Source organism: Peromyscus eremicus, chromosome 10, assembly GCF_949786415.1.
Source record: "Peromyscus eremicus chromosome 10, PerEre_H2_v1, whole genome shotgun sequence".
In the NCBI taxonomy this organism is placed as follows: Eukaryota; Metazoa; Chordata; class Mammalia; order Rodentia; family Cricetidae; genus Peromyscus; species Peromyscus eremicus.
In genome coordinates this window covers 56,243,592-56,269,766 of record NC_081426.1, presented here as the reverse complement: position 1 = coordinate 56,269,766, position 26,175 = coordinate 56,243,592, and the positions used below count along the sequence as shown (strand labels likewise).

The 26,175-nt window shown below is 44.0% G+C and overlaps 1 protein-coding gene across 1 annotated transcript in view; it reads right to left on the bottom strand.

The window, feature by feature from the left end:
• The window catches only part of Nwd2 (NACHT and WD repeat domain containing 2), a 148,335-nt gene that overhangs the window by 6,619 nt on the left and 115,541 nt on the right, over window positions 1-26,175 (bottom strand). The window contains exons 4-6 of the mRNA XM_059274595.1: window positions 8,867-9,070; window positions 6,331-6,475; window positions 1,555-2,144 (exon numbers count right to left, since the gene is read on the bottom strand). Coding sequence (XP_059130578.1) covers window positions 1,555-2,144; window positions 6,331-6,475; window positions 8,867-9,070 — 939 coding nt within the window. The remainder of the gene's footprint in view (window positions 1-1,554; window positions 2,145-6,330; window positions 6,476-8,866; window positions 9,071-26,175) is intronic.

Below are 26,175 nucleotides of genomic sequence, written 5' to 3'. Positions count from 1 at the left end.
GTGTGGCCCCTTACAGACTACAGGAATATTCAGAGAGTTAGAGAAGGCTCTGCTAGGCAGTGTACAGAAGAATGACATGACAGTTCTGAGTGATCATTAGACTTACAGAAGCCGTTCCACTTGAACGCCAAGTGTAACAGAAATTAAAATGATCTAGTTTAGTACAGTTTAGGCCGACATGGCAAGATAATAGATAATACATTTTAAAACGAGGTCACAAATACTCATGTAGGGAAATAGGGAGTCTGAAGTCACTTTAGTGATAACACACAGCTAGCCTGCAAAAAGGGTTGGGGGCGGTGGCGGTGGTGGGGGTGGGGTCAAGAAAAAGTTGAAGATGAAGGGGCCATGGATCTGATCTCTCATCCCCTCACCCTCAGAGGAGAAGGCAGAACAATGCTCATTCTTCACGTCTAGCCAGAGAAGGTGGCTTCAGTAGACTTTTGAGTAGAGACCCTGTGAAGCCAGTGGACATGGTCATCTGGTGCCTGCTGACATCTGAGAGGCACAGGGCTGAGTGACAGGCTAGCTAACAGCTCTGATGGAGGAGTGAAACAGGGCTGTTATTTGGGGCTGGAGCTGTGGGTCTAGGTTCTGAGGGCCAAAGAGTACCCGAGTATTTCCCATGAATCCAATGTGAAGCATTGAGATTGTAAGGCTTGGGTACTTTCCGCCTCCCAGGGTTTGCCTGGATAAGATCTTACCTAAAAGACTCTGGAAGTTTGTTATTGGGTGTCTAGGAAGTGATAAAGCAATAAGCAAGGAAAGGATGCACTGCCCTGCTCTTAGGGAGCTGCAGTGAGTGATCAGTGGGTTCGGGGTTGGGGGTGCAGGAGGGGAAGATCAGAAAATGATGGGCAGGATGCAGAAGAGATGGTCGGTGGCTTTGAATGCTTATTCAGAGAAAAGTGCAGCATTCCTTTACAGCAGCATGGGAGTCATGTAAGAACTCCCCAGTTGTCATCTTCCTGTCTCCACTAGACTACCACTCAGTAGGGATCATAAATGTGGCTGAGGCTAGGAAAGGAGGGAGGAAGAAGCGCTAGGTCTACAAAGACATCTATGTTCCCACGCTAGGTCTACAAAGACATCTATGTTCCCACACTCACAGTGAGGGCCTTGACTGTGGTAGGCCTCAGATGGAGGAGAAAAATAGAGACCAAAGTGTTTCTTATCACCTTAGACTGGACACACTTACGGCTGAACTGAGCCTGACTTAGTGACTAGAGGAACTAGAAGGCTTATTTTTGCCTGACGAGGATGGGAAGAGTTTTGAAGACTTGGTTCCCCTTTTCATGCAAGTGAGGCAGATGAGTCGGAATACTGGGTGACAAAAGAAAATGGATTTATAGTTACATCCCATGCATCTTGTTCTCACAGCACAGCCATTACACCAGCAAAAAACAAATGTAGATGTATCCATGCCAAAAGGTCTACTTATAATTCAGATAGCCAACCAGAAGATGAGAGTTGAATTTGATTAAGTTATTATTTTCCCCCGAAGAATAATATTTCCACAAACATAGAAAGAGTAGATTATTTATTTGTTTTTACCTTTTTTGCCACTTCGGCTAGCAGCAGAGTCTTCCCAGTGCATGGCCCACCATACACAACGAGAGGGTTGATGTGCCCGGTTTTGCTCGGCAGGATGTACTTATGCAAGATGTTTAGCGATTCGCATTTGTATTCATAGAAGGAGGCGTATGTTTTACAAAGTGAAGAATGCTGAAGGATTTCATCGTATAGTGTATCAGTCTCTGTGTCAAAATTCTGCTGCACTGTTGCCTGAATTATGTCAATCATGTCCTCATAAAATTGCTTACCGAGTCCTTCTATGTAATGATTTTCTATCTCTTGGGAATAGCCCAGTTTCATGTCACAATGAGTGACAGACGTGTATACTCTCAGGTTAGAGGATGCGACGATGGTAGGAATGAATTCATCCCTGAGTTTTATCAGCTTCTCCTGAGCTTCTGGGTCACGGATGATTCTTGGCTCGGTTCCAGTTATGTCCATGTATTTTCCCATCTCCGGGATTTTCACGAAGCGCTCGATGTTAGCAATCTTCCTGATGTAGCACACACACTTCTTCAGGAATGCTGGAGTTTGCTTGCCTAGAGCAAAGTCAAACTCATCCTCGATAGCTGGAAAAAGTTAAGATGGGGATTATTACCTTAAATGAAGGAGCCATGTGCCCTAATTCCTAATATGTAGCTATTAGTCACTTTGGGGGAGATTATTTTGCTTATAATTTGTAGTGATGCAACCTGTGGGATGATTTCCAAGTTCACACTAGTCTTTTCCTAAGTAGGTAGGACCCAGAAGAATAGATTTTGTTTTTTATAAAATATTTTATTTCCCTTGCAATGGGAAGCAGAAGTTGAACACAGCTTGATAAAGCAAGCATTCCGGGTTCATAGTGATGACTCTAAGCTCTAAGTTGAATTTCTCTCTCCAACTTTACCCTTTTAAATGTGGAAACAGCGGGCTCCCTTTAGGGCCAGGAAACATGGAGGCAGCCAAGTGACATAGTCAGGCTCCTGGTTCCTTGTCAGGCCACCCTTTACAGTGTGGTATCATCATTTAATCTGAGATGTATTGTACCCTAGACAGATGTGCTGAACTAGAAATGAAAAAGCACATCTTAAAATAAAATGTAGCCATGCTCTGAATATTGATCAATGTTAATGCTCCACGCTACTGCTCAATTCCATGGTCTCAGAAAGGTATAGAAAATGACTTAGCATAGGACATCATTTCTTCTGAACTAAACCACGTATGACCTATAGTACACAGAGGTACAGAAAAAAGTATGCATTTTTAGTTCCACCTACTCTCCCTCCCTCTCTCTCTCCCTTCCATCCTTTTTTCCCTCTGGTCCTGGTTAGACTTTTTATCAGCTAGACACAAGTCACAGGTCATCTGGGAAGAGGGAACTTCAATGGAGAAAATGCCCCCTCCACTCAATTGGCCTGTAGATAAGTCTGTTGTTGTGGAATATTAGTTGAAGATGTGTTATATTTGTTTATGCTGTGGAATATCATTTATTTAATGATGCAAAGATGTATTGCATTCTTTGGGTTTTTTTGTTTTTTGTTTTTCGAGACAGGGTTTCTCTGTGTAGCTTTGGCGCCTTTCCTGGAACTCACTCTGTAGCCCAGTCTGGCCTCGAACTCACAGAGATCCGCCTGCCTCTGCCTCCCAAGTGCTGGGATTAAAGGCGTGTGCCACCACCGCCCAGCATATTGCATTCTTTTATGTTGCATTTGTTTAACTCTGTGAAGCTGTGTTACTTTGCCTGTCTACAACATCTGATTGGTCTAATAAAGAGCTGAACAGCCAATAACAAGGCAGGAGAGGGATAGGCAGGGCTTCCAGGCAGAGAGAACAATTACAGAAAGAAGAAGCAGGATTGAGGAGTGGGAAAAGGAGGAGAGGAGGACATCAGGGGCCAGCCACCCAGCTACACAACCAGCAATGGAGTAAGAAGGAAAGAAAGCTATATAGACTAGAGAAAGATAAAAGCCCAGAGGCAAATGGTAGATGGGATAATTTAAGTTAGAAAAGCTGGCTAGACACAAGCCAAGATAAGACTGGACATTCATAAGAAAGGTTAAGTCTCCGTATATTTATTTGACAGCTGGGTGGTGGGCCCCCAAAAATAAAGAACCAAAGATTAAAGAATACCAACTACATTCCTCCCTCCATCCCTTTCTTCAGCTATCCTTGCTCCTTCTTCATAAACTGACCTTTCTTGAGCAACTACGATGTGCTAATATGCTATACATCCTGCTAGTTGTGTGCAGTGCTGGTTGAGAGGAAGCAGGCAAGACTAAGAGAAAAAGCCAGCAATGCCTGTGACAGTATAAATAAACCAGAATAAAGGAGCAACGTGACACGAAGTCCATTCTCCAGATCTTGGAGGCACCGTGCACCTTCTTAGTTTAGGCGAAACTTGTGTTCATAACTCCTGCTGTGGTTTAGATCTGGAGTACCCTTAGATGCTGTGTGTTCTAAAGGGGTGTTCCCTGGAGTCAGTTAATGGAAGGTGGCTGAACTTTTAGGAGGTAGCTGTGGTCCAGTGGGAGGTCTCAGGTTGATGGGGCATGTCCATAAGGGACTTATGGGACTCTAGGCTACTGTTTCTCATTTTCATTACTCACAGTGAGGTGAATGGTTTTGCCACAAGCTAGTGCCGTGGTATGTGACCTTACCACAGGCCCAAAGGCAATGGGGCATTTAATTGATTGATCATGGCCTGGAGGTTCCAAGATGGAACCAAAATGAAGACTTTTCTCCCCTCAGCAGTTGTGATAGAAACAGAAAGCTGCAGAATAGAATTCCTGATATTGATGTACACATATTCCAAACTTTCCCCTGTCCTCACTGGACACCGTTTTTACTTCCTGTCTTTGCGCTTGCGCCACTGGACTGACAGCTTGAAAAAGCTGTTTGTATAGGTGTATTCAGTGGTTGAGGGCCAAGTGCTTTTTGAGTTTTTACAGATGATTTTTGCTCTGTAACTATAAAAGCTTCCTGATACTTTCACCACATTGGAACATGGTATTGGGAATCTGTGTTACCAGACCATAGCATTCAAAACAGTAATCTGAAAGTGCAATTATTATCGCTTTTCCTCAACAATTTCTTATCATGAACTTTAAAAAGAAGTTCTATTCCGCATATCTGATAACCTTTGCCCAGTGGTGTTTGGTCTCTCGAAACTGTGACTGCCTTATTCCTTCAGATCTGGGCTTTCCTACAGTTTCTGACGATGAGACTTCCTCTGCCTGCGAAAGGCTACAAACTGCTCAGTAATGAGGAGCTGGAAGGTGTGTGTGTGTGTGTGTGTGTGTGTGTGTGTGTGTGTGTGTCTGTGAGTGTGTGTATGGGTGTGTATATATGAGAGTGTATGTATGTGAGTGTGTGTATGTGTGTGTGAGTGTGTGAGTATATGTATGTGAGTGTGTCTATGTGTTTGTGTGTGCATGTGTGAGTGTGTGTATGTGTGTGTGTTATTTTAATATAAAATTGAGTCTTGGCACATTTTTCTCCAGTCCCATACCCTCCTCACCGGATTCCCATGTCACCTACTGCTTAGTATAAAGCTCTTCAGATGGCTACCTTCAGACCTCCTTGTCATCCTCTCCAAACCTGACTTTCTTGCTGTTCATGAGAGTTCCCAGAATAAGCCTTGCCCGTGTTGAACATTCTAAGAGGTGGCTTGATGGGTTAGAATGTTGTGATTGTGGGGAACTGGAATGTTGCAGGTCCAGAGCTAAATTATCTTAGATTACCTTTAGCCTCATGAATAACCATTTTTTTTTCTGCCTACCTCTGCATCAACTGAACATCTTTTCAGCTATTGGGGAAAATCTTTTTGGAATGTAAATACAAACAGACCCTTAGCTTCCACTGATTTACAGGCTAAGAATGTTGTCAGACAGCATCTGATGCCTATAGCAGGGAATTCTCTGCTGGGCTGTAACCCATCTATCTACCTGATGTCTCTACCAATGTATCTGGAAATGCCTTGATTTATTGCTTTCTTTTGTTCTGTAACTATAAAAGCTTCAGGAACCTGCTACCATGTTACACAGAGTATTTGGAGTAACCTGAACCTGTGTTCCCAGGCCATGGTCATTCACATTTGGTTCCAGAGTAAACAAGCCCCTTAGGCCCTTGGCTGAGGGCCATGCTTATGTACCGACACCCAGGCCACTCCCTCTGAGGGATTCTAACCAGCTAGTCCCACTGCCTGGGATTCTTCACTTAGACGGTCATGACGCTACTAACTCTGATTCCTCCCATCTTCTCTCTCAAAAATCATCTCAGCCCACCGTATCCACCCCACAGCCCCAGCATCCCTCCTTGGCTACTACTATATAACTACTATATAACTGTGTTTTGTTCAAGTTACAAGTTAGTTTGTTTCTGTAAAGAACTTGCTTGTCAGTTTCTAGGAGAACAGTAACTTTTCTTATCCGTTGCTGTCTCCCCAGAGCTTGTCTCAAATTGACCAAGACAGGTCCGCACACACTTGCCGGGAGACTAAGAGGGGAGGAAGGCTCCGCTGAGAAACAATGACAGTCTTGGCTGTTATACCCAGCCACCTCTGAACGTCTTTTAAAATCATATTCGCTAGAGAAGCCAACAAGCTAAGGAAAGGGTTTCCCAGGAGTCAACACATGTTTCTGGGATGGGAAAAATGCTTATCCAATTAACTTTGTTTGGTACCAAATGGGATTAAATTTAAAGAATCCTGTAGACGCCGTAGACGCGTGCATGTTTCACCCTTTTCTTAATTGACTGAAGACACATGAGAATTACCTGAGAACAGGTACCTCTTAGCCTGACTGTGCTTCATTTTACCCTGTTCGTGGAGCAGTTTGACGGCAGCTTTAAATATTGTTTTGATTTCGTCTGATATTTCTTGCCACGGCCTGTCATTTTCAGGACCGGCAGGAGGCTGCATCTAGGAAAAGTTGAAAGTGAAAAGTTAGTCTCAAACTCACGAAAGATCAGCCAGGATTTAAGGGCAAGACTGGGTCCGCCAATGCTACGAGAGCTGGTCTCTCCAATGCCTCATTTCCTCTTCCTCTTCCTCCTCCCTCTGTAGTCCTGAAGTAAGAAATCATCCTTATGTTACATGTAAACTTTCCCTGGTCACATGAAGGCATGGGTTCTTATAACAAGGGTCAGCCCAACTTCTGAGGCTCTCTGGTTTCTTGTCTTACCATATGGTTTCATCTGTATGAGCTCCTACTGTGGTGATATAGTCAAGAGGTCCCTTACCAGGAGCTGAGGAGATGGAGGTGCTCACCTTGGACTTTCAAAGTCCACTGTCTGCCTTGAACTTTCAAAGCCCCAAACTGTGAGCTAAAAGGAAATTCTTTTCCTTAGAAAGCAGCCAGGCTTTATTTTACTATTTTGTGATAGTAACAGTAAATAGGACTAAGACAGGTTTTATTATTTTACAATATAATCTTTATAATGTCCTCTGAAGAGGAGAGAAGAAACGTTAAGGGGGTGGGGAGTCTGTGTGCCACCATATGTCTTTAGGGTTTTTTTTTTTTTTGCTTCTTTTTTTTTTTTAATAATCGGCTAAGAAAGTGGGAGGACTGTTTAACAAGAAAAAAAATATTTATGTAGTCTCGAAACATTTAAAAGTCTCATTCACACATTTATTTCTTCAACAATAATTATGAATGATTTATGCATAAAAAACTTTGGACATTTTGAGATTGATTTACATTTCCCTGGAGGACCGTAGACGGAAACAAAGTAAACAAACAATTAAATAGTCACAGAGGAGCAAGTGTCCCCAGAACACTGTGTCAAACAGCTCCTTGTGGTTTCACTGTCCGTGCTCTCTACATTCACTCCTGTATATTCAGCTCTGGGATGCTACGAGTTTACTCTAATAACCCCATCTAGGAAAGCACTGTTGTTATAGCTATGTTAAGTAATGGCAGTGTGTATGTGAGGAAATCAGGGACTTTGACCTGATTTCTTCAGCACAAAGACCATATCAGAAAGACAAACACACAAGAGCGAAGATCCATGGATAACCTATCACTCTTCTCCTCTTGAAGCTGTCTGGGTACCAGTCATATCCAGGATGCTCGCTTTGGAGGACAGATGGATATGAGTCTTCTTAAAATTCCCCTAAGCATTCAGAGGAACGAACAGACTCACTGTGCCCCTCTTTGTCCTTTGCTTAGTTTTAAAAGACAAATAATAGATCTACTTAGTAGCCAAGGTGGACAGGAGGAGAGAGTGAGGCATAAAGCAGTTTACTCTATGATTCTACACAAGCTGTGAGAACATGTACTCTTGGAACCGTTCAAGGAAAACCATCAAAAATTTACTAAAAATGTGCTATCAAAAATGTACTAAAAATGTACTATCAAAGGGTCCATAAAATAGTGAAGCATATTTTTAAAAGGATCCATGAAACAAACACACAAAGAACAATAAAAACCAAACACACACACACAAAACTTTCATGAAAGAAAATACAGCTGTTGAATTTGGAAATCAGTATGTTGATAGAGTAGAAACAGCTGAAGAAAATATCAATAAATTGGAATAAAAACCCGAGGTACTTTTCTGGAAAGCAGGAGGGAGAGAGGGGAGAAAGCAACACTGTGAGGGAGAATTGAGATACTGAGACAGACTGAGACTGCCCTGTGGAGATCTGATTGAGGAACTGAAAGGGAAATATGAAGTGCTCTAGTGTGTGTCCTGTTGCTGTGACAAGCATCATGACCAGAAGCAGCTTAGGGCAGGAAAGGGCTTAATTGGCTTACGCTTCCAGGTTGCAATCCACCATCAAAGGAAATTAAGGCAGAAGCTGAGGCAAGAACGGAAGCAGAAACCACCGAGGAACGCTGCCCCCTGGCTTGTGCCCCCAGCTTTCTTACATAGCCTGGGGTCCCTGGCCTAGGGTGGTATTGTCCACAGTGCATGGAACCCTCAAGTATCGGCTAGCAATTAAAACAATGCTCCACAGATATGCACCGACGCCAATTTGATGGAGGCACATCTTTCAATTGAGATTCCTTCTTTCCAGGCCATGTTAGGTTGGGCCAAGTTGACCATACCAACTAACAAGGATGAGAGGAAAGAGGGGAGTTAGCATTTGGTAAGATAATGGTGGAATCATTTTGAGAATTAATAGGGTATGTGAACTTGCAGATGGTAGGCATGACATGTGCCAACCAGGGCAATTTAAATCATGCTGTTCTCCTATCCCCTGAGAGAGTTCGTAACTGATAGACTTCCATTAGTATAATTTATGGTAGATAGACTCCAGAGGGAAGGAAAATTACCCTAGAGGGATAGTCAGAGGAGGCGGACTTACTGAGTTCTTGTTGCTTCTCGTTACCTCTAGCCTGGGTCTGAGGTAATACGCTGCTGGCACCGAGTTCTCATCCCGACAGTACCAATCTTCCAGTAACTTCGTCTCTAACTTTGCCTCTACAGCAGCATCCAAAATCATCTCAAACTCTGAAGCTTCGACTTCCCCCGGGATTCGAATGTTCCCATATTTTTCACCTAAAAGTCCCTGTGTATCAACAAGAAAGTTCATTTTATACCCACAGCATGGGGACACTCAGGAGATATTAATAAGCAGCAAGACACATTGTTAGGTCGGTTTTTCTTCCTTATCATCATGGTGTATACTTGTTTTCACAAATACAATTAGATCAACTGTAGGTATAGTAAGTTACTCAATATACTGAAAAATTAGTTTGCGTATTCTGTTGGATGACAAAGTCAAACGTTTTATGGCAATTTCTTCAGTTTATATAACAAGACAAAAGCTGCTCTATGCTGATATTTGTTGGTGACAAAGAAACATGCTGAACCTTACAAAAGTTTCAAACACAGGAATTGTTGGGAAAAAAAAATTCCAACACAGGAATTGCTCTGCCAGGAATGATGGCGTGACTCTCCGCCCCAGATCCACACCACCAGGGGGACAGTGCTACTTCTAGCCTCCTATACAACTCAAATGTACACAGAAAGCATTGCCCCTAATAAACTGGCAAAAATCCCCACAGACAAATAAGCAAAAAATCCCCTTAGTGCCATCCAAAGGCAAGAAATAACCATGCAGTGCAAAAGGACAGGTCAAGTAAGCCACGATTTCCTGGGCTCGAGGACTCGCCCATCGGACTTGAGAGCCGTCAGATCCGTGGATCAGTTTCTAGTGTTTGCTCTGAAGATAACGTGCCTTAGCGTCACCCAGCATACTTGTTGAAATGGAGATTCCTAGTCCCTTCTCAGACATAAAACATTGCAGGAGAACGTGGGGGAAGTTCAGGAATTTGGATTTTTTTAAAAAGCAAAACTAGAGTTTATTAAGAAAAGACTAATGTGGAATTCAATTTAAGCACAGGCGGTAAGCGTGGGAGAAAGACATGGCAGCGCATACCCTGGAGCAGGGCAGGCTTCTCAAGATAACCAGTCTAGAACGCACGTTTTCTTTCTTTTTTTTATTAATTAATTTTTTTCATTTGTTTTACATTTTGACCACGGTTTCCCCTCCCTCCTCTCCTCCTGTTCCCTCCCCGCCTCCCCTCTGCCTCCCCCATCCACTCCTCCTCTGTTTCTGTTCAGAAAGGGGTAGGCCTCCCATGGGTGTCAACAAAGTATGACACATCAAGTTAAGGTAGGATTAAGCTCCTCCCTTTGTATTAAGGCTAGGAAAGGCAACCCAGTATGAGGAATAAGCTCCCAAAATCCAGCTCATGGGTTAGGGACAGACCCTGATCCCACTTCTAGGAGTCCTACAAATAGATCAAGCTACACAACTGTCACACATATGTAGAGAGCCTAGGTCGGTCCCATGCAAGCTCCCTAGCTGTTGATCCAGTGTCTTGTTTGCTCCTATGAGCCCAGATAAATTGTTTCTGTGGGTTCCCTTGTGATGACCTTGACCCTCTTGGCTTGTATAATCTTTCCTTCCTCTCTTCAACAGGATTCCCGGAGCTCAGCCCAGTGCTCGCCTGTGGATCTCTGCATCTGCTTCCATCAGTTATTGGATGAAGGCTCTATGATGACAATTAGGGTAGTCGCCAATCTGATTACAGGAAATGGCCAGTTCAGGCACCCTCTCAACCATTGCTAAGAGTCTTAGCTGACCATTTTGGGATTAGGGAAAAACCTGGTGCCAGAGAAACTCCCAGGAATCCACAAGGATGACCCCAGCTAAGACTCCTACCAAAACTCAAATTTTCAAGTGAGTCTCAGTTTCAAGAAGCCGTGCTTGTGTGCACTGGGAGTATTAACGGTCTCATGAATGATGTTTGGCAGGTGCTGAAGGAGAGGAGCTGGGAACAGAGAGGATCATTACAAAAATCGAAATCTATTTAAAAATAATTGTTTCTTTGAGTGGAGCACCTGGCACCAAACAATATAGTTATTTGATCAATAGAGTAAGGCTAAATGCACCATAAAGATGACTAATGGAAAAATTTCCGTATTCAGTTCAAATAATAAGCGTATATTGGGCGCCTACTACCTAGTGGTAACACAGAACTTTATAGAAGTAATAGCAGGCTGGATAGGTCTAAAATTACTTATTGGATTGTTCTGTCCTCGTCCCTTTCATCTATTGATTATTCCTTTAGGTGGAATGCTCATAAATCACGAGTTAGTTATTTTTTTCAGGAATGTAAGACAAGAGTCTACCATCATTTTATCTTGTTATTTGAGAGACAGCAAAAAAGAACTTTGCTGGTACATTTTTGAGGAAGACTTTTTGGATTCTTTGTATTTCTAGGTCTAATGTAACACACAGGTTGTTTGTAAAACACAGGTGTTTATCAGGGATGGAGAGCTTCGGTGTAGAGTGCCAGCCTAACACAGTTACCAAGTCTAATGTGATCAATAGGGCAGAGCAGGCAAGGAAGCCACATCACATCCACAAGCTTTGCAGGAAGACTCTGGCAAAATGGAGTCCCAGTGAGACTCTTTTGTGATTAAGCAGCCATGGAAAATACCCACGAGTGACCTTGAGGTAGTTGCAGACACAATGAACAGAAGGCAGCTTCTCTACCTACTGGCTCCTTCCACTACCCATGTTCTACATCCTTCTGGCTCCAAACACCAAGTTTGTTTTGTCTAGATAAACATTTGCTGAGGAACCGAGGGACTTCGTGTCATTTTGCATTTTTATTAGCAATGAATGTGCCTGGAACCCAAAGCAGAAGAAATGCATAGGAGGAAAATAAATTTTAGTTTCTCACTGCATTGTTTAAGCAGTCTGTCCATATACATAGGAACAGGAACATGAGTTTTTCCTGCATGCACAACACCATAACCACCTCTCTCTCCCACCCCATCAAATGTGGAATATATGTTGGTCCATTTTTAAACACTGAAGGTAACTTATGTAAGTCAGGTGGGGAGCAAGACTTTGGTGGCTCAAATACAATCTAGAAAAGTGTAAGAAAAATAAATTGAGCACTTTCAGGCATAATTTTGGCACAAGCAATTCTAGTGTAAGAAATATATCATGATGTTTTGGCATTTGTCGGAGGTGGTGATTACAAAACACTGAAATGTATCGGATGCCACTGGATTGTTTTCTTTACAATGGCTCCTTTAAAAGTATTTTATTTTAATTTTATGTCCCCGAGTGTTTTGCTTGCATGCATGCATGTGCACCACATGTGTGTCTGATTCTTGTGGAGGCCAGAAGAGGCCTTGGATACCCTGTAGATGAAATTATAGATGTGAGTCACCATGTGCAAGCTGGGAACTGAACTTTGGTCCTCTAGAAGAGCGACAAGTGCTCTTAATTGCTGAGCCATCTCTCCAGCCCCCTTACATGGCTCATTTTATGCTATGCGAATCTCATCTCAGGTAACAAAGGAGAAAGAAATGTCCCCCGAAGACTGAGCTCTTCCTGACTATGAGCTTCAGTGCATAAAAATAAAGGTTTTCTTTTTTCTTCTTTCCTTTCCTTCTGTACCTGGCGGTATGGACACATCTAAGCCACCGCTTTCAAAGGCTTAGAGATAACATTTTCTTTCCTCTCCATTGATTGATTTTTTTCTGTTCCGTTGGGCAAATATTGATCTCCCTTCCCCCTGGCTCTGTATGTATGATTCACTCTGTCTGGGCTTGAGCACGTTTGGGTATGGGCCTGGGTATGAGGGTATGTGGTTTTTACTGGAGCAGACAGTAGAGAGACTGAAGGATCCTTGAAGGGTTGGATGAACTGTGTGTCTGGAAACAGACTCATTATGGGGTTATGGGCTTCATTCTTCATAGGGAGGTAGCAGATGTTCCCTGGGCTGCTGTTCATGAGCCATCACTCAGGAGAGTAGCAGGAATGAAGAAGAGAGGTGTCTACCCTACCCTGACCCCTGTGCTGGCAAAAACACGTACTCTGCAAATGCCCTATTCCCCCCCTCAATCACCACTGGTGAGACAAACCTCCTCCTTCATAAGTGTCTCTTCTCCTTCGTAGGAGAAAAATTCCCACTTTCAATATGACTTTCCCTTCCAGGAGGTCTCATTAGCATTTGAGGCTGTAAGCTGGGGAGGGTTGCTGGAAAGGATCCCCAGGGTTCACAGGCCTCAAGTCGTTCACCCCAGACCACTTCTCCAGGAGGACACGGTAGTACCAGTGTTTGCACAGGGGACTTTACATTTAATAACCCCATTCTTCCTGTTCATCCAGCTTTAGGCACGCTCTCCCTTCCCTGAGTGACTTTGACTAGTTTGTTTCCTTGTGATGGCTCTGCTAGCCAGTGCCCTTCATGGGGTCACCCAGTGTGGTCTGTGCACTGCACAGTCTATGAGGTCTATGGCCTTGGATTTGGTATTCTTTCAATCTAATATACGGTCGAGGGCTGGGACAATGTGGTTACGGTGAGTTCTCGGGCACACACAACTAATGTTTCTTGTTAGTGCTTCACTGTGGAACAACCAAACTTTTTTTTTTTTTTTTTTTTTTTTTTTTGAGACAAGGTTTCTGTGTAGTTTTGGTGCCTGTCCAGGCTGGCCTTGAACTCACAGAGATCTGCCTCTCTCTGCCTTCCAAGTGCTGGGATTAAACCAAATCTTACCAGCAGCAGCTTCTTAATGTAATGTTCTGAGTGATGGCGAAATTGAAAAGTATCTCCACAACAATTTAAATTTCTAATAAGAGATAAGGCTTAGAAGAAGTATAGCTTACTCAAACTTTTTAAAAGTGTCATAGGTCCCAAGAAGAAAAAGTAAGTGGATGGGTAATTCTGGGTGTCAGTTTGACTGAATCACAGGCACCCGAGATACCTGGCTAAGCATTACTCCTGGGGGTGTCTGGACGGGTGTATCTGGACAAGGCTGACACTGGAATCGGTAGACTGATGGACACAGATTGTCTTCTCCCAACGAGGTGTGCCTCACCTGGTATTTTGAGGAACTGAAGAGAACTGAACGGCAGAGACAGGAGAATTTGTTCTCCTGGTCTAACTCCTGAGCTGAGACACTGACTTTCTTTTGTCCTTGGGCTAGGTCCTACAACATTGGTTCTCCTGGATCTCAGAACTTCAGATTTGGGCAAGAATCACACCACCCACTTTCCCGAGCTTCACAAAGCTCACACATGGCAGCTGTGAGTCTTTTCAGCTTTCATAATTACAAGACAAGGGCCAATTCTTTATAGTAAACCACACACACACACACACACACACACACACACACACACACTACACACACACTCTTCATTCTGTTTCTCTGGAGAATTGTGACTAGCACAGGGGTTGTGGGAAAGTGGCAGTGAATTGGGAAGTAACGACAAGTGACTAAAATTAGTTACAAACTAAATCATGTCCACATTAAAGACAATCTAGATGTAACCTTGTAAAAAGGCCAGATTGCCATCACCGTCTCAGTTACTTTTCTATTGCTGTGCCAAAACACCACGATTGAGGCAACCTGTAAGAGAAAACATTTAACTTGGGGCTTACAGTTCAAGAGAGAGTCCATGACCATCACGGCAGGGAGCACAGCAGGAAGGCAGGAATAGCACTGGAGCAGAAGCTGAGAGCTTACATCTTTAGACACAATCACTAGGCAGAGAAAGCTAACTGCGAATGCTGTGGGATTTTGAAATCTCAAGACCCACCCGCCCTGTGACATACCTCTCCCAACAAGGCTACCTCTCTTAATCCTTCCTAAACAGTTCCACCAACTAGGGACCAAGTTTTCAAACGTGAGCCATTGGAGGTCACTTTCATTCCAACTACCACAGGCACCAATTGATAGAAGGATAACGTCTTGAAAGTTGTCCATATTTGTATTATTAGAGTTCTTTTCTTTTTTTTTTTAGATGTATTTTTAATTATGTGTATGCACGTATGTCTGCATGAGTGCATGTGCATGTGAGTACAGGTATCAGCAGAGGCCAGAGGTGTCAGATCTCCTGGAGCTGTGGTGAGCTGCTGGTCATGGGTGCTGGGAACTAAATTTGGGTTCTCTGCAAGGGCAGTGCAAGCTCTTAATAGCTGAACCATCTTTCCATATGCAGAAGTGTGTTACATGTTCTTATTAGTGTGACAAAATGACTGAGAAAAGCCATTTAAGGAAGGCAGGGTTTGTTTTGGCTAACGATTTGAGGACATAGTCCGTCAGAGCAGGCACCGTGTGGTGGTGAGAATGGGTCTGACCATGGGGGCATTTGGTCACATTGTGCCCAGTCAGGAAGCAGGAAGAGTTGAATGCTGCTACCCAGTTTACTTTCTTCCTTCTCCCTTTCCATTCAGTTTAGAAGCCCAGTCCATGGGATGGGGACACCCACGTTCAGGCTGGGTCTTGCTTGGCTCCTCAGGAAAACCTGTTTGGAAACTCTCCTAGCCATGCCCAGAGGATTTGCTTCTAAATCCAGTCAGGATGGCAATGAAGATTAACTATGTAAGAATGGATAGTACTGGATATGTTTAGTACATGAATGTACATACTTTTCATTTCAAAGTATTTTGTCATCCAGATAACTGGTAATTCATCATGGGCTTGATAGTTATAATGATTACATATTTGCTGTCACTGTCTACAGCAAAAAAATTCATCTTTTTTTTTTTTTTTTTTTTTTTACAATTTATACATAGTGAGAGCCTATGAGTTCACATGCCACAATGTAATTCCCTGAAACAAGATAATAGAAACAAAGACATTCACTCACACATGCCATGAGTGATGCAGGCACAAAGCACACAATGAACAGGAAAGCGTCAACATAAGATGAAACATGCTAGGTAATTGTAGCCTGATGGGAGCGAAGTCAAAGACTAAGTGATTTGCTAACACATTTGGCAGAGTAGAATAATTAAATTGATGTTTCCATAAAGATTCTTTGACAGCTAACAATTCTTAGCTTTCTCAGAATCACATGATAGTCTTTCTGGAAGCTGACATTCATCACTTAATTATGGTTATTAAATTTACATACTTCAACTCACTGTGGAACAACTTTTATCAGTAATTATTCTGCTGTGTCTTGTTTGTTGAAGGGTGCTTTTGTCTGGAAGGAAGCTTCATTCCTTGGAAAGTGCTAAAAACGGCTCTTGCTCTCAAGAGCATCAGAAGAAGGGTACTTAGTGGCCACAGGGTGGAAGAGCTGGCTAACAGAACCATGTGGGGTGGAGCCATCACCGAGTTCACAATCCTAACCTTAGCCATGGAGAACCGCAGGACAGGGGATGACTGAAATCCCAAAGTTTAGAGAAAGATAATCAAGGAAGTGGATATAAACGAGGAGCCAAGGTGTTTGAGAGGTCATGGAGAGAGCTCTCGGGACACATCAGAAGCAAAGTCTCTCTGTGGATTCAAGTGCACCCAGGAAGGAGTTAGGAATGTGGAAATGTAGGTCAGATGAGGAATCTGGCTAGAAAAGCAGTCTTGGAAGCCAGAAAATATTTATTCAATGAATATTTACTGAAGGTGCCGTTTACCTTACAGGTGACCGATAGTTCTGGTTTTCTCAGGGTTCTCCTAGTCTGAACACTGAAGTTTCAGGATCCTCTTCAGATCCCGGCACACCAGGGCAGGTGGCTATGCTAACAGAACCGCCATGATTCCTTTCCTTTTGCATGTTACTACGTCTACAGACTGAGAGTCCAAAGTTGAGGCGGGGGATAATGGCACGGATGCAGGGCTCAGAGCTAGCAATCTCTGTGGTAGCCACATAGAAAGAGTGGAGGGGTCTCGTAGAGGACATGAGAGAGAAAACTAATACCGGAAAAAAACTGAGGCCGAACGGTAACAAAGAAATAGAAAAATGGATCTATGCTGTAAATAGACCATTCGTGCAAGCAAAACAGAATTCCGATGAGCAGGAAAAATAATAATGGTCACCTCTCTTTGCAACCACAACACAGCAAATGAAAACATTGGCAAGACAGGATCATGGTGATGATTAAGTCAACCGAGGACACAATGAGAATACCTAGAGGTTTCCAGGCAACAGGAAGGGAGAGAGAGAGAGAGAGAGAGAGAGAGAGAGAGAGAGAGAGAGAGAGAGAGAGAGAGAGAGAGAGAGAGCTAATAGAAATGGGTATAGCCACATTGAGCATGTAGTTTGGCAGGCACTATATATTTCTACTTTTGGAAATTCATCTTACTGATGGCGTACAGATTTGAGTCCAAGCATGTTAGACAATTTTTAGCTTATATCTTGGCTTTACTCTATGAGAGCTCTGATTTACTACTTGCTATAAATGAGAAAACTGGGAGGAAATTGTTCACTGTAATTACAGCCCTCAGAGTTTGTGGGACAGAGTTTTGCAGTTTTCTAATTTCTGGGAAATGAAACAATAAAGAAAAAATAAAAAGGAAACAAAACAACAACAATAATAATAATTAAAAAAAAACCCCAAAGAACAAAACAAATCAATGAAAAGATTTACTATGTCTCCATAGACCAGTTTGGTAATTCAATATCTTGTTGCATTTTCAGATGATTTTTAAAATTAAAAAAACAAACAAAAATTATTCTTGGAGATGGGAACAGGGACTCTATGATGGTTAGAGTCTCCCTCCCAGGCCACCCCCTCCATCCCCACATCCTCCTCAGTTTGTTTATTTTGGGACAAAGTCTCACTATGTAGCCTTGGCTGACCTGAAGTTCACTCTGTAGACCAGGCTGGCTGGACTTGAATTCATAGAGATCTGCCTGCCTCTGCCTCCCGAGTGCTGGGATTAAAAGCATGAGCTACCATACCCAGCAGACATCAAAATTGAAGTCTTATACTATATCCTGGTTTCTAATTCCATACATATTAGCATAGACTTCTTGCCCATGGAAGCTGGCTTCTTTAGCTGGAGAAGTTTCCTGTCCTAGTTCAATTATGTGGCACATGTCATCCCTACTCAGATTCCTGGCACATCTGGCCCACAGCAGGCTCTGGCTTCTCATCCTGCTGCCTTAAAGGGTCAGCACTGTTCATCATTTGTAAGGATTCTTTCAACAGGTCTGTGTGTATGGGCGCTGTGGGGGCCCATCTCACTGCTTTGAAAGCTGAACAGAAAGTTGGATTGACCAAGCATGACGCTGGTCCACAGATCTTAGAGCAATTTTCTTCTTTGCAGCTAGGTATGGATCATACAGGCCCGGAGGGAAAGGCTTTTCTGTGCTTTTCCTGGCACAGGGAAAATTGGCTTATAAAGTATTCACTGTCTTTAACAATGACAGCAGTGTTACTAAAAGGTATTCTTAACTACATCTAGGGCTCCCGAAGTTCTGCTGCAATTGACAAGTGTTCCCTTTAGCATAAACCTAATTTCAACTGGAATTTCACATTTATGAGTTCTGGATATTGAGTATCTTCTGCCTATTTATAAAGTAGCAACCCACTTCTCTGCTGTTCTCGACTTGCCCCACGAGGAGGCTATGAACTATGGACACACCATTAACTTACTTGATCCTTATAACAGGGCTGTGATTTGCCGCTCACACATCAGACTGAGATCTCTAAGGATCAGCAGCATAGCTGAGAACCCACAGGTAGTGAAGCATGGAGCTAGTTGCAGAACCAGATCTCTGTCATTCTCAAGTCTGAGCTCTTCCAGACCAGCCTTTCTCTAGGGAGATCTCTAGATGATGGATCACTTTATGCACTCTGGGAACACTTAAAATGAATTTCTATTTAGAAATGCCAACCTTTTTTTTTTTTTCTTTTTTTTTTTTTAATGCTGACACTTGTGTACCGTCTCTTAAGCAGAAGACATTGGGTATAGTTCATCTCTCACAAACAAGGTGGTACCTACAGGGGTTAAATTAAAAGCTCTCTGCCGTGTGAGCTTAGGCAAGCTGCTTAACAACTCTGTCCTCCAGAGCCCTCATCTGCAATGGGCTGATGGCAACAGAGCCAGGTGGAGGGTCCTAACGTGGATCGGCAGATTCAACAAACAAGAGACTCAGAATGGAGACCGACGCACAAATGCTGTAGGACCTGGCTCGTTTTATTTTTTATTATTGATGACTTAGTCAATAATTTATTACCGCATAATATGTTGATCCAATTCTTTTGTACATTGTTTTTGTTCTATAAATGTCAAGCTGTGAGCTGTCACCCTCCCCTCTGTCATTGTGTTCACGTTAGATGTCTTCCATTACAAGATCAAACAGGGGAAGAGAACCTCAACATACCAGCGTTGTAGGGTTGGAGGCTGAACGTGAATGACACCTGTAAGGTGAGATCCATGGTTTTAATCTCTCTCTCTCTCTCTCTCTCTCTCTCTCTCTCTCTCTGTCTGTCTCTCTCTCTCTCTCTCTCCTTTTTATTTTATTTTATTTTATTTTTGAGACAGGGTTTCTCGGTGTAGCTTTGGAACCTGTCCTGGAACTCTCTTTGTAGACCATGCTGCCCTCAAATTCTCAAAGATCTGCCTGCCTCTGCCTCCCGAGTGCTGGGATTAAAGGCGTGCACCACCACCGCCCAGCTATTTTATTTTGTATATGGGTTCTGAGGATTTGAACTCAGGTCTTTGTGGTTGTGCATATACGTACGGTTAATAATGAGCTGACTCAGCATGTTGTATTTATGTATTTATTTATTTATATGTATAGATAAAAACACTAGTTAAAGAAGAGGAGGCTATAGATTTGTGAGGAAATCAGGGATGGGGCAAGGGAAGGAGGAGAGGGAGGGTGAAAATGATGTAATTACATTTTAATGGAATAAAAAAGATTCTGGTGGCAATCCACTAGGCTAGAGTGATTTCTTGATCCGCTATTAGATTGCAAAACGAACTGGCCTCTGCTGGATAAAAAGGATTTCATGTTCAAAAATGTGTAATCTTTCAAAGACAAAACCTCTCTTACAGAGATCTACAGTCACTCCCCTAAGATTGCTTCTCCCTTACAGTTCTGTTTGCTGCAGGCAAGTGGCCCTCTGCTCCCAGCCACACAGTGAACTGCACTGGGAGGGAGTGATGGGATCAAAGAATAGGCTCCTGGAGGTAGAGCCGGCTGATTTGAGCAAGAGGCCCCAGCAAGGCTTCCCCCTGTGAGCAGGATGTCACACATTTATTCGTGAATAATTATAGTTACCCGTGGGGATGCAGGTGTGGGTGGGAAAGAAGAGAGGAAAGACAAGCAGCCACTAGAGACAAAGAACATTCTGGAGTCACTGGAGTGTCACGCTGTCTGTGGGGAAATGAACTCCGCTGAAAGAAGGATGGGGAAAGAAGTAAAACTTGAAGTAGCCTCATGGGATGAGAAGTATTGGTGAAATTATTAAGGCCACTCCACATAGTTAAAAGGGAGGTTTATTTTGTGGGGTAACTTACAAGTGAAGGGATAGGTAACAGGGTTTGGGAAAGGTGTAGCACAGTCCGGTGGTGTTCTCTGGAGAACTCTGCTCGGTCTACCTCCAGTGTCCAGGGTCCAGGAACCAAGAGAGCTGGCGCATCTGGATCTGGGGTCTTCAGGGTCCTCTCTCGGCCCCGCCTTGTAGGCGTGACAGTTACCGAGGCCTCAGTGGGGGTTGGAACTTCCAGATCAAAGCTGAAATGGCTACCCACTACAGAGAAGTATTTAAATGGGCCCGCTGGGGTGGGCCTGGGGATGGAGACAGACCTGTTAGGTGAAAGTCAGTAGCTTAGCAAAACTTCAGAGAAGCAGGAGGTGCCTTTGACAGGCAGCAAGAAGCATGGCAAGATGACACTGGACTTTGTATTTTTCTCAGCAAATTAGCACTGCTCAAGGCCGAGGCGGTGTCTTTGGTGAGTGTCTATGCTTTCCCTAACACTAAGACTGTCAGCAAACTGGGCTTTCATTCCTCAATAAAGAGGGAAAGCATCCCGGTATGTTTGACTATGGTTTGCCTCCACAAACACTCATCCTGAATGAGGGTTCCCAATGTAATGGCACTGAGAGGTGGAGGGGCCTCTAAAAGGTGCCTGGGTTATGAGGGCAACCACTTCTGAAAGGTGTAATGCCCATCTTTTGATGATGATGTACGAGTCAGCTAATGAGACCTGTCCAGGTCACTGACTCCTTCAGGCTTCTGTTCTAGAAGGCTCATGGTCCCACTTTTAAGCGTAGCTATAGGAAACAGAACAACAGCAAAAATAAAGTAATAATAATAATAAAAAAATTAAAGCTATTGTTCTTTAGGGAAGGGCATACTTTTTCTAATTTCCGTTTCAAGAAATGCAAACTGACTGAGATTAACTGCGTGCACAGCCCACTGTGTTTATGATGCGTTAATAGTCACAAAGAAAAACACCCCGTGGGGGCTTCTTTGAAATGCCCATTTGTCAAAAAGGAGCACACAGGGAAATCAGTTGAAGTGTTTGAGCATTCTCAGCTAGCTTTCTAAACCTTGGCAAGCATCAGGAATGTTCACTGAAAAAAAAAAAGGTCCTTCCCAGTGAATTGATGATATTGATGATGATGGAGAATTCTTTTCCATTTGAGGGAGGAAACAAATGCCACCACTCCAGTTTTCTGACTATGGATGGACAATTCAATTCCTTCCCGCTGTGCTCTGGTTAAGAGCCAAAGGAAAGTGGAAAAATCTGTTGCTGAATGAACCCGATGCCCCAAAACACAACCCAGAAAGGTGATTTCTCTCTGTTTCCCACTGAAAGGACTGGCAGGGAAATTGAATTGTTAGCGTTGGGCTTCTTCACTGAGTAAGATGTACAGGACAGAGAGCAACATGTCTGGAGACAAATGCCAGCAGTGTTAGAATAGATGGGAAGCAGACCAATAAAAGCTTCATGAGAAGCAATTTGCCTCTATGTGTCTGTTTAGATTCCATTTCCAAGGTTCAAGCTTTGAGATGGTTGAGGGTATTGATTCTAGCACCATGCTTAGTTTCAGTGACCCATTACATGCTGATCTGGAAGGGACTGAAGAGAGGTGTCCTGAAGCTAGAGAGAGGCAACCCTGGAGCAGGCATGCTCAAAGTAGCTCCTGCCTCTGCATCTCTGGCAGAGCTGTTCCCAGGGCATTGGATTCTACAGTTTGAGGGTAGATCGAGGGCCTCTAAGAGGGATGCATGGATCGCCTTGGGAAGGGGAAACAGATGAGATCTCCATGAGTAAACTGGGGATGAGGTGGGGCAATAGAGAGGAGGGGATGGGGAATGAGAACATGAGGGAACAGGATGGTCGAGCTGGGGGAGAGATGGAGAGAGAGAGTAATGAAAGAGATATCTTGATAGAGGGAGACACTATGGGATAAAGGAGAAGTCTGGTGCTAGGAAAATTCCCAGGAATCCACAAGTATGACCCCAGATTAGATTACTAGCAATAGTGGAGAGGGTGCCTGAACTGACCTATCTCGGTAATCTGATTGGTGAACACCCTAACTGTCATCATAGAGCCTTCATTCAGTAACTGATGGAAGCAGATGCAGAGATCCACAGCCAAGCATCAGGCTGAGCTCCGAGAGTCCAGTTGAAGAGAGGGAAGAGGGATTATATGAGCAATGGGAATCAAGATCATGATGAGGAAATCTACAGAGACAACTGAACCAAGCTCATAGGAACTCATGAACTTTAGACCAACAGCTGTGGAACCTGCATGGGATGGGACTAGGCCCTCTGCGTACGGAGGACAGTTGTGTAGCTGGGTCTGTTTGAGGGTCCCCTGGCAGTAGGATCAGGATCCATCCCTGGTGCATGAGCTGGCTTTCTGGAGCCCATTACCTATGGTCGGAAGTCCTACTCACCCTTGATGCAGGGGGGAGGGGCTTGGTCCTGCTTCAACTGAATGTACCAGGCTTTGCTGACTCACCATGGGAGGACTTACCCTTTTGGAGGAGGGGATGAGGAGTGGGTCGGGGTTGGGGGGAGAGGGAGCTGAAGTGGAGCAGGAGTAGGAAGAGAGGGAAATCTGTATTGGTATATAAAATGAATAAAAAAATTTTAAATAATAATAAAAAAACAACAACTCTCAGCTCCAGTCTGAGCACATTCCTCGAATGTATCTGAGATAGTCATTCACCTTCGGCATCTTGTAGTTTAGCCAGGAAGCTTTTGTCTGTTTTAGTGTCAGCTAATCAGTCAAAAAAACCAAAAACTGAAAAAATCTAGAAGTACAGGCAATGAAGATAAGGTAGCTTCCCAGACAGGCTATTCTTTCGGGAGGGTGACATGTCATGGTAAAGAATATGGGCTTTGAAACCAAATTGCTAGGAACTGAAACTTGTCCGCAGTGGCTGGGTGGGCCTGGCTGATCGCCAGCCTCTCCTGGTGCCAGATCTTCCCAGTAGCGGCGTCAGTACCTCACCAGTCTCTCAAGGCTTATGAGGATTACTAAGTACTTTGAATGGAGTGATCTGAACAATGCCTGGCTCATAGCAAACATTTAGTAAATGTGAACTACTTTAATTAGACACAGTGGCGATGAAATTGTGCCATTCACTCAGTTATGGAATTACATTTAGGAGTGCTTCTATCACGGGCTGTCCTTATGGGTAAGGGGAAGTCTATCTTCAATTTGGGATGAATTGGGAAGATAGGCTTTCACCAGATGGATGTTGGCAATGAGGTCCTTCTAGGACCACAGCGTGGCCCATGTGCAACACAGAAGCAATGGAAAAGAAAGATACAGTACGGCGATGAGGCAGAGACTGTTCCCACGGTAACTGGTTGCTAGGGACAAACATTTGGCAAAGCATGCTGGAGAATCACAATTTCTTTAAACAACAGTTAATGAAAATACTCTGTGCTTACAGTGAGCCTCAGACAGTGTGAGAGACTGCGGATGTTGGGGAATTGGTAATAAGGGCTCTGAAGTCACTTTCTCTAGCTCTAGCTACTTTACTCTTGTGCCCACACTATAGGTCTGGGTGACACCAGAGGAAATCCGGACTGAGCGTGATAGATTTAATTTCCAATTTGGGGAGGGCACCTTGGAGACTCCTTTCACAATCAGATGGACAGTGCATGTGGCTGTATTTAAAGTCTCCTCATTCCTGTGTGTTGTCCCCCTGTGGCAGCTCTGATTTATTTATCAAGTCCCGAGAAACACACCAGGTACTGATAAATGGATGTTGTTCATGATGGATGGAATCCGCTGCCTGCCTGAGGTAAATACCAGTGCCTACACTGAGCAAAACCAGTCTTTGGAAGGGCTCATGTGAAGTGCTGATAGGGCTGCGATCCTCAAGGTTCCCCCGAGAAACAAATGGGAAGTGTACATTCATGTATTTAAAAATCTTTTTTAAAAAAATTGGCTAACACGATTGTGGGATTTGGGGGGACAGCAAAACCAGAGGATGGGTGGGCAGGCTGGAGCCCCAAGGGGTAAGAGCTGGCTTGCTCAGGAGGTATTTGAAGGCAGGTCCTCATATCCTTGGGGGCCTCAGCTTTTTGTCTTCCAAGGCCCCAGCTGATGCATGAGGCTCAAATTATGGAGGGTAATTTGTGGAACTTAAGGTCTATTGACTTAAATGCTACCTATACTTAAACAATACCTTCATAATGATGGCTGGGCTACTGTTTGAACAAATATTTCGGTACTTTGTTCAGTACATTAGAAAAAAAAAAAAGAAAAAAGAAACGGAATCAACGTCTTGTGCTTGCTATGACCTGGCCAGTGTGACACATAAAACTAAACACTACAAGATCTCTGTGATATATCAGGATTTTTGCTGGGACCCACAGCAAGGGAAATTGGATCCTGGGACATGATGCAGCCACTGCCCTGAATGATAACGCCATCATCTCCATCCTTTCCCATCCATCCAGCTTAATAGGGGATGAGACATTCTAAAGGGACTTTGGCTGGTGGGGAGCGTATGTGGGTACCCGGAGAAGTCCCTTCACTTTTTTCCTTTCCCAAATGGAATGCCCCCCCCTCACCCCATGCCCAACTTCAACTCAGTCACAGGAGAGACTTCATGTGGAGACTAAGGGGAGGTTTCATTACCTGATGAGCTAAAGAAATTCCCAGAATCCTCTCAAATGAATGCAGCGGTGGGTGTGGGTGAGGTGGAGGTGGTGGGGAGTGGAGGTGGGGTGGGGTGGTGAAACAGATGTAGCCCCAGGAGCTCTGGAAGGTTGTGTGACTCTAGAGACCTTGTGAAGGCAGTGGCCTGGGGACAGCTCTGTCCTGGACAGGCCTGGAAACCACAACATACTCAGTGACTGGCGATTGCTGACTGGCAATTACATGGTAAGGGACATGGGAAGTGTGAGCTTCTCATGGGCGTAAGTATTCAGTATTCAGACAAATTGCTCCAACAAGCAGCCCATCTCCAGGCAGCTTTTTTTTTTTTTTTTTTTTTTTTTTTTTTTTTTTTTTTTAAGCTTGAGGACAATTTTATTACAGTTTAAAAGACAAATCCCAGGGCAGACAAGCTTTAAATCTTGACAGCTGTCCAGAGAAGGGAGATGATCAAGTCATGTGAGTTAAGCAGGAATGGAGGTCAGCTACACAGTAGACAAGCAGTCACATGGTGGGCAGGGGACCTTAAGAGAAAGACTGAAAACCCCCAAGTACCAAGGGATGCATGCGTAGGGCCAGGGACAACTCGTAGGGTCCCACACGTGCTGGGCAAGTGCCGTACCTCTGATCTCTAGTTATAGTCCTCCATTTCTAGTCGTCTGCGGGGTACCCACTGCTGCCAGAGTCAGGGATTCTATTAGTAAATGGACATGATGTGAACACGAGGGTAGAAGAGAGGAATTGGGGCAGAAGTTCCAGTGAAGACACTAGAGAACATTGCTTGTGTCCGAATGGAGAATCCGAAAGAGGGCTCTTCACAATCAGCTCCAGGGAAGAGCCGTTATTTGTCAGCAGACAGGATGAGTACAAGATGGTGGGCGGTTGGCTTAGGCTCTTCAGTGTCTGGTCCGTTCCCTCCATTTCCCTCTCTGATCTGAAGGATGCAGAAGCAAGGAGGACCAGCAGCTAGGAGTAGGTGAAGGAAGACCACAGGGGCTAGCATAAGAATTGTCCAGGCTCCTTCACTAGGGCAGATCTGAGAGCCTGGACCTGTGAGAGGTAGACTGGATGTGGGGGTGACGGCCTGGGCTTTCTGATACTTAGGAGCAGGTGATGACAGGATTTCCCTGTGAAAGATGCCAGGGTGTGGCAGAAGGAACCCAGCAAAGTATGTTGACAGGTAATGATGCAAACCCATATCCCTTCCTTACATGTCCGACGCCGAGGTACCATCTTCAGTGTGCCAGCTAAGCAAATTTAAAAAGAGAG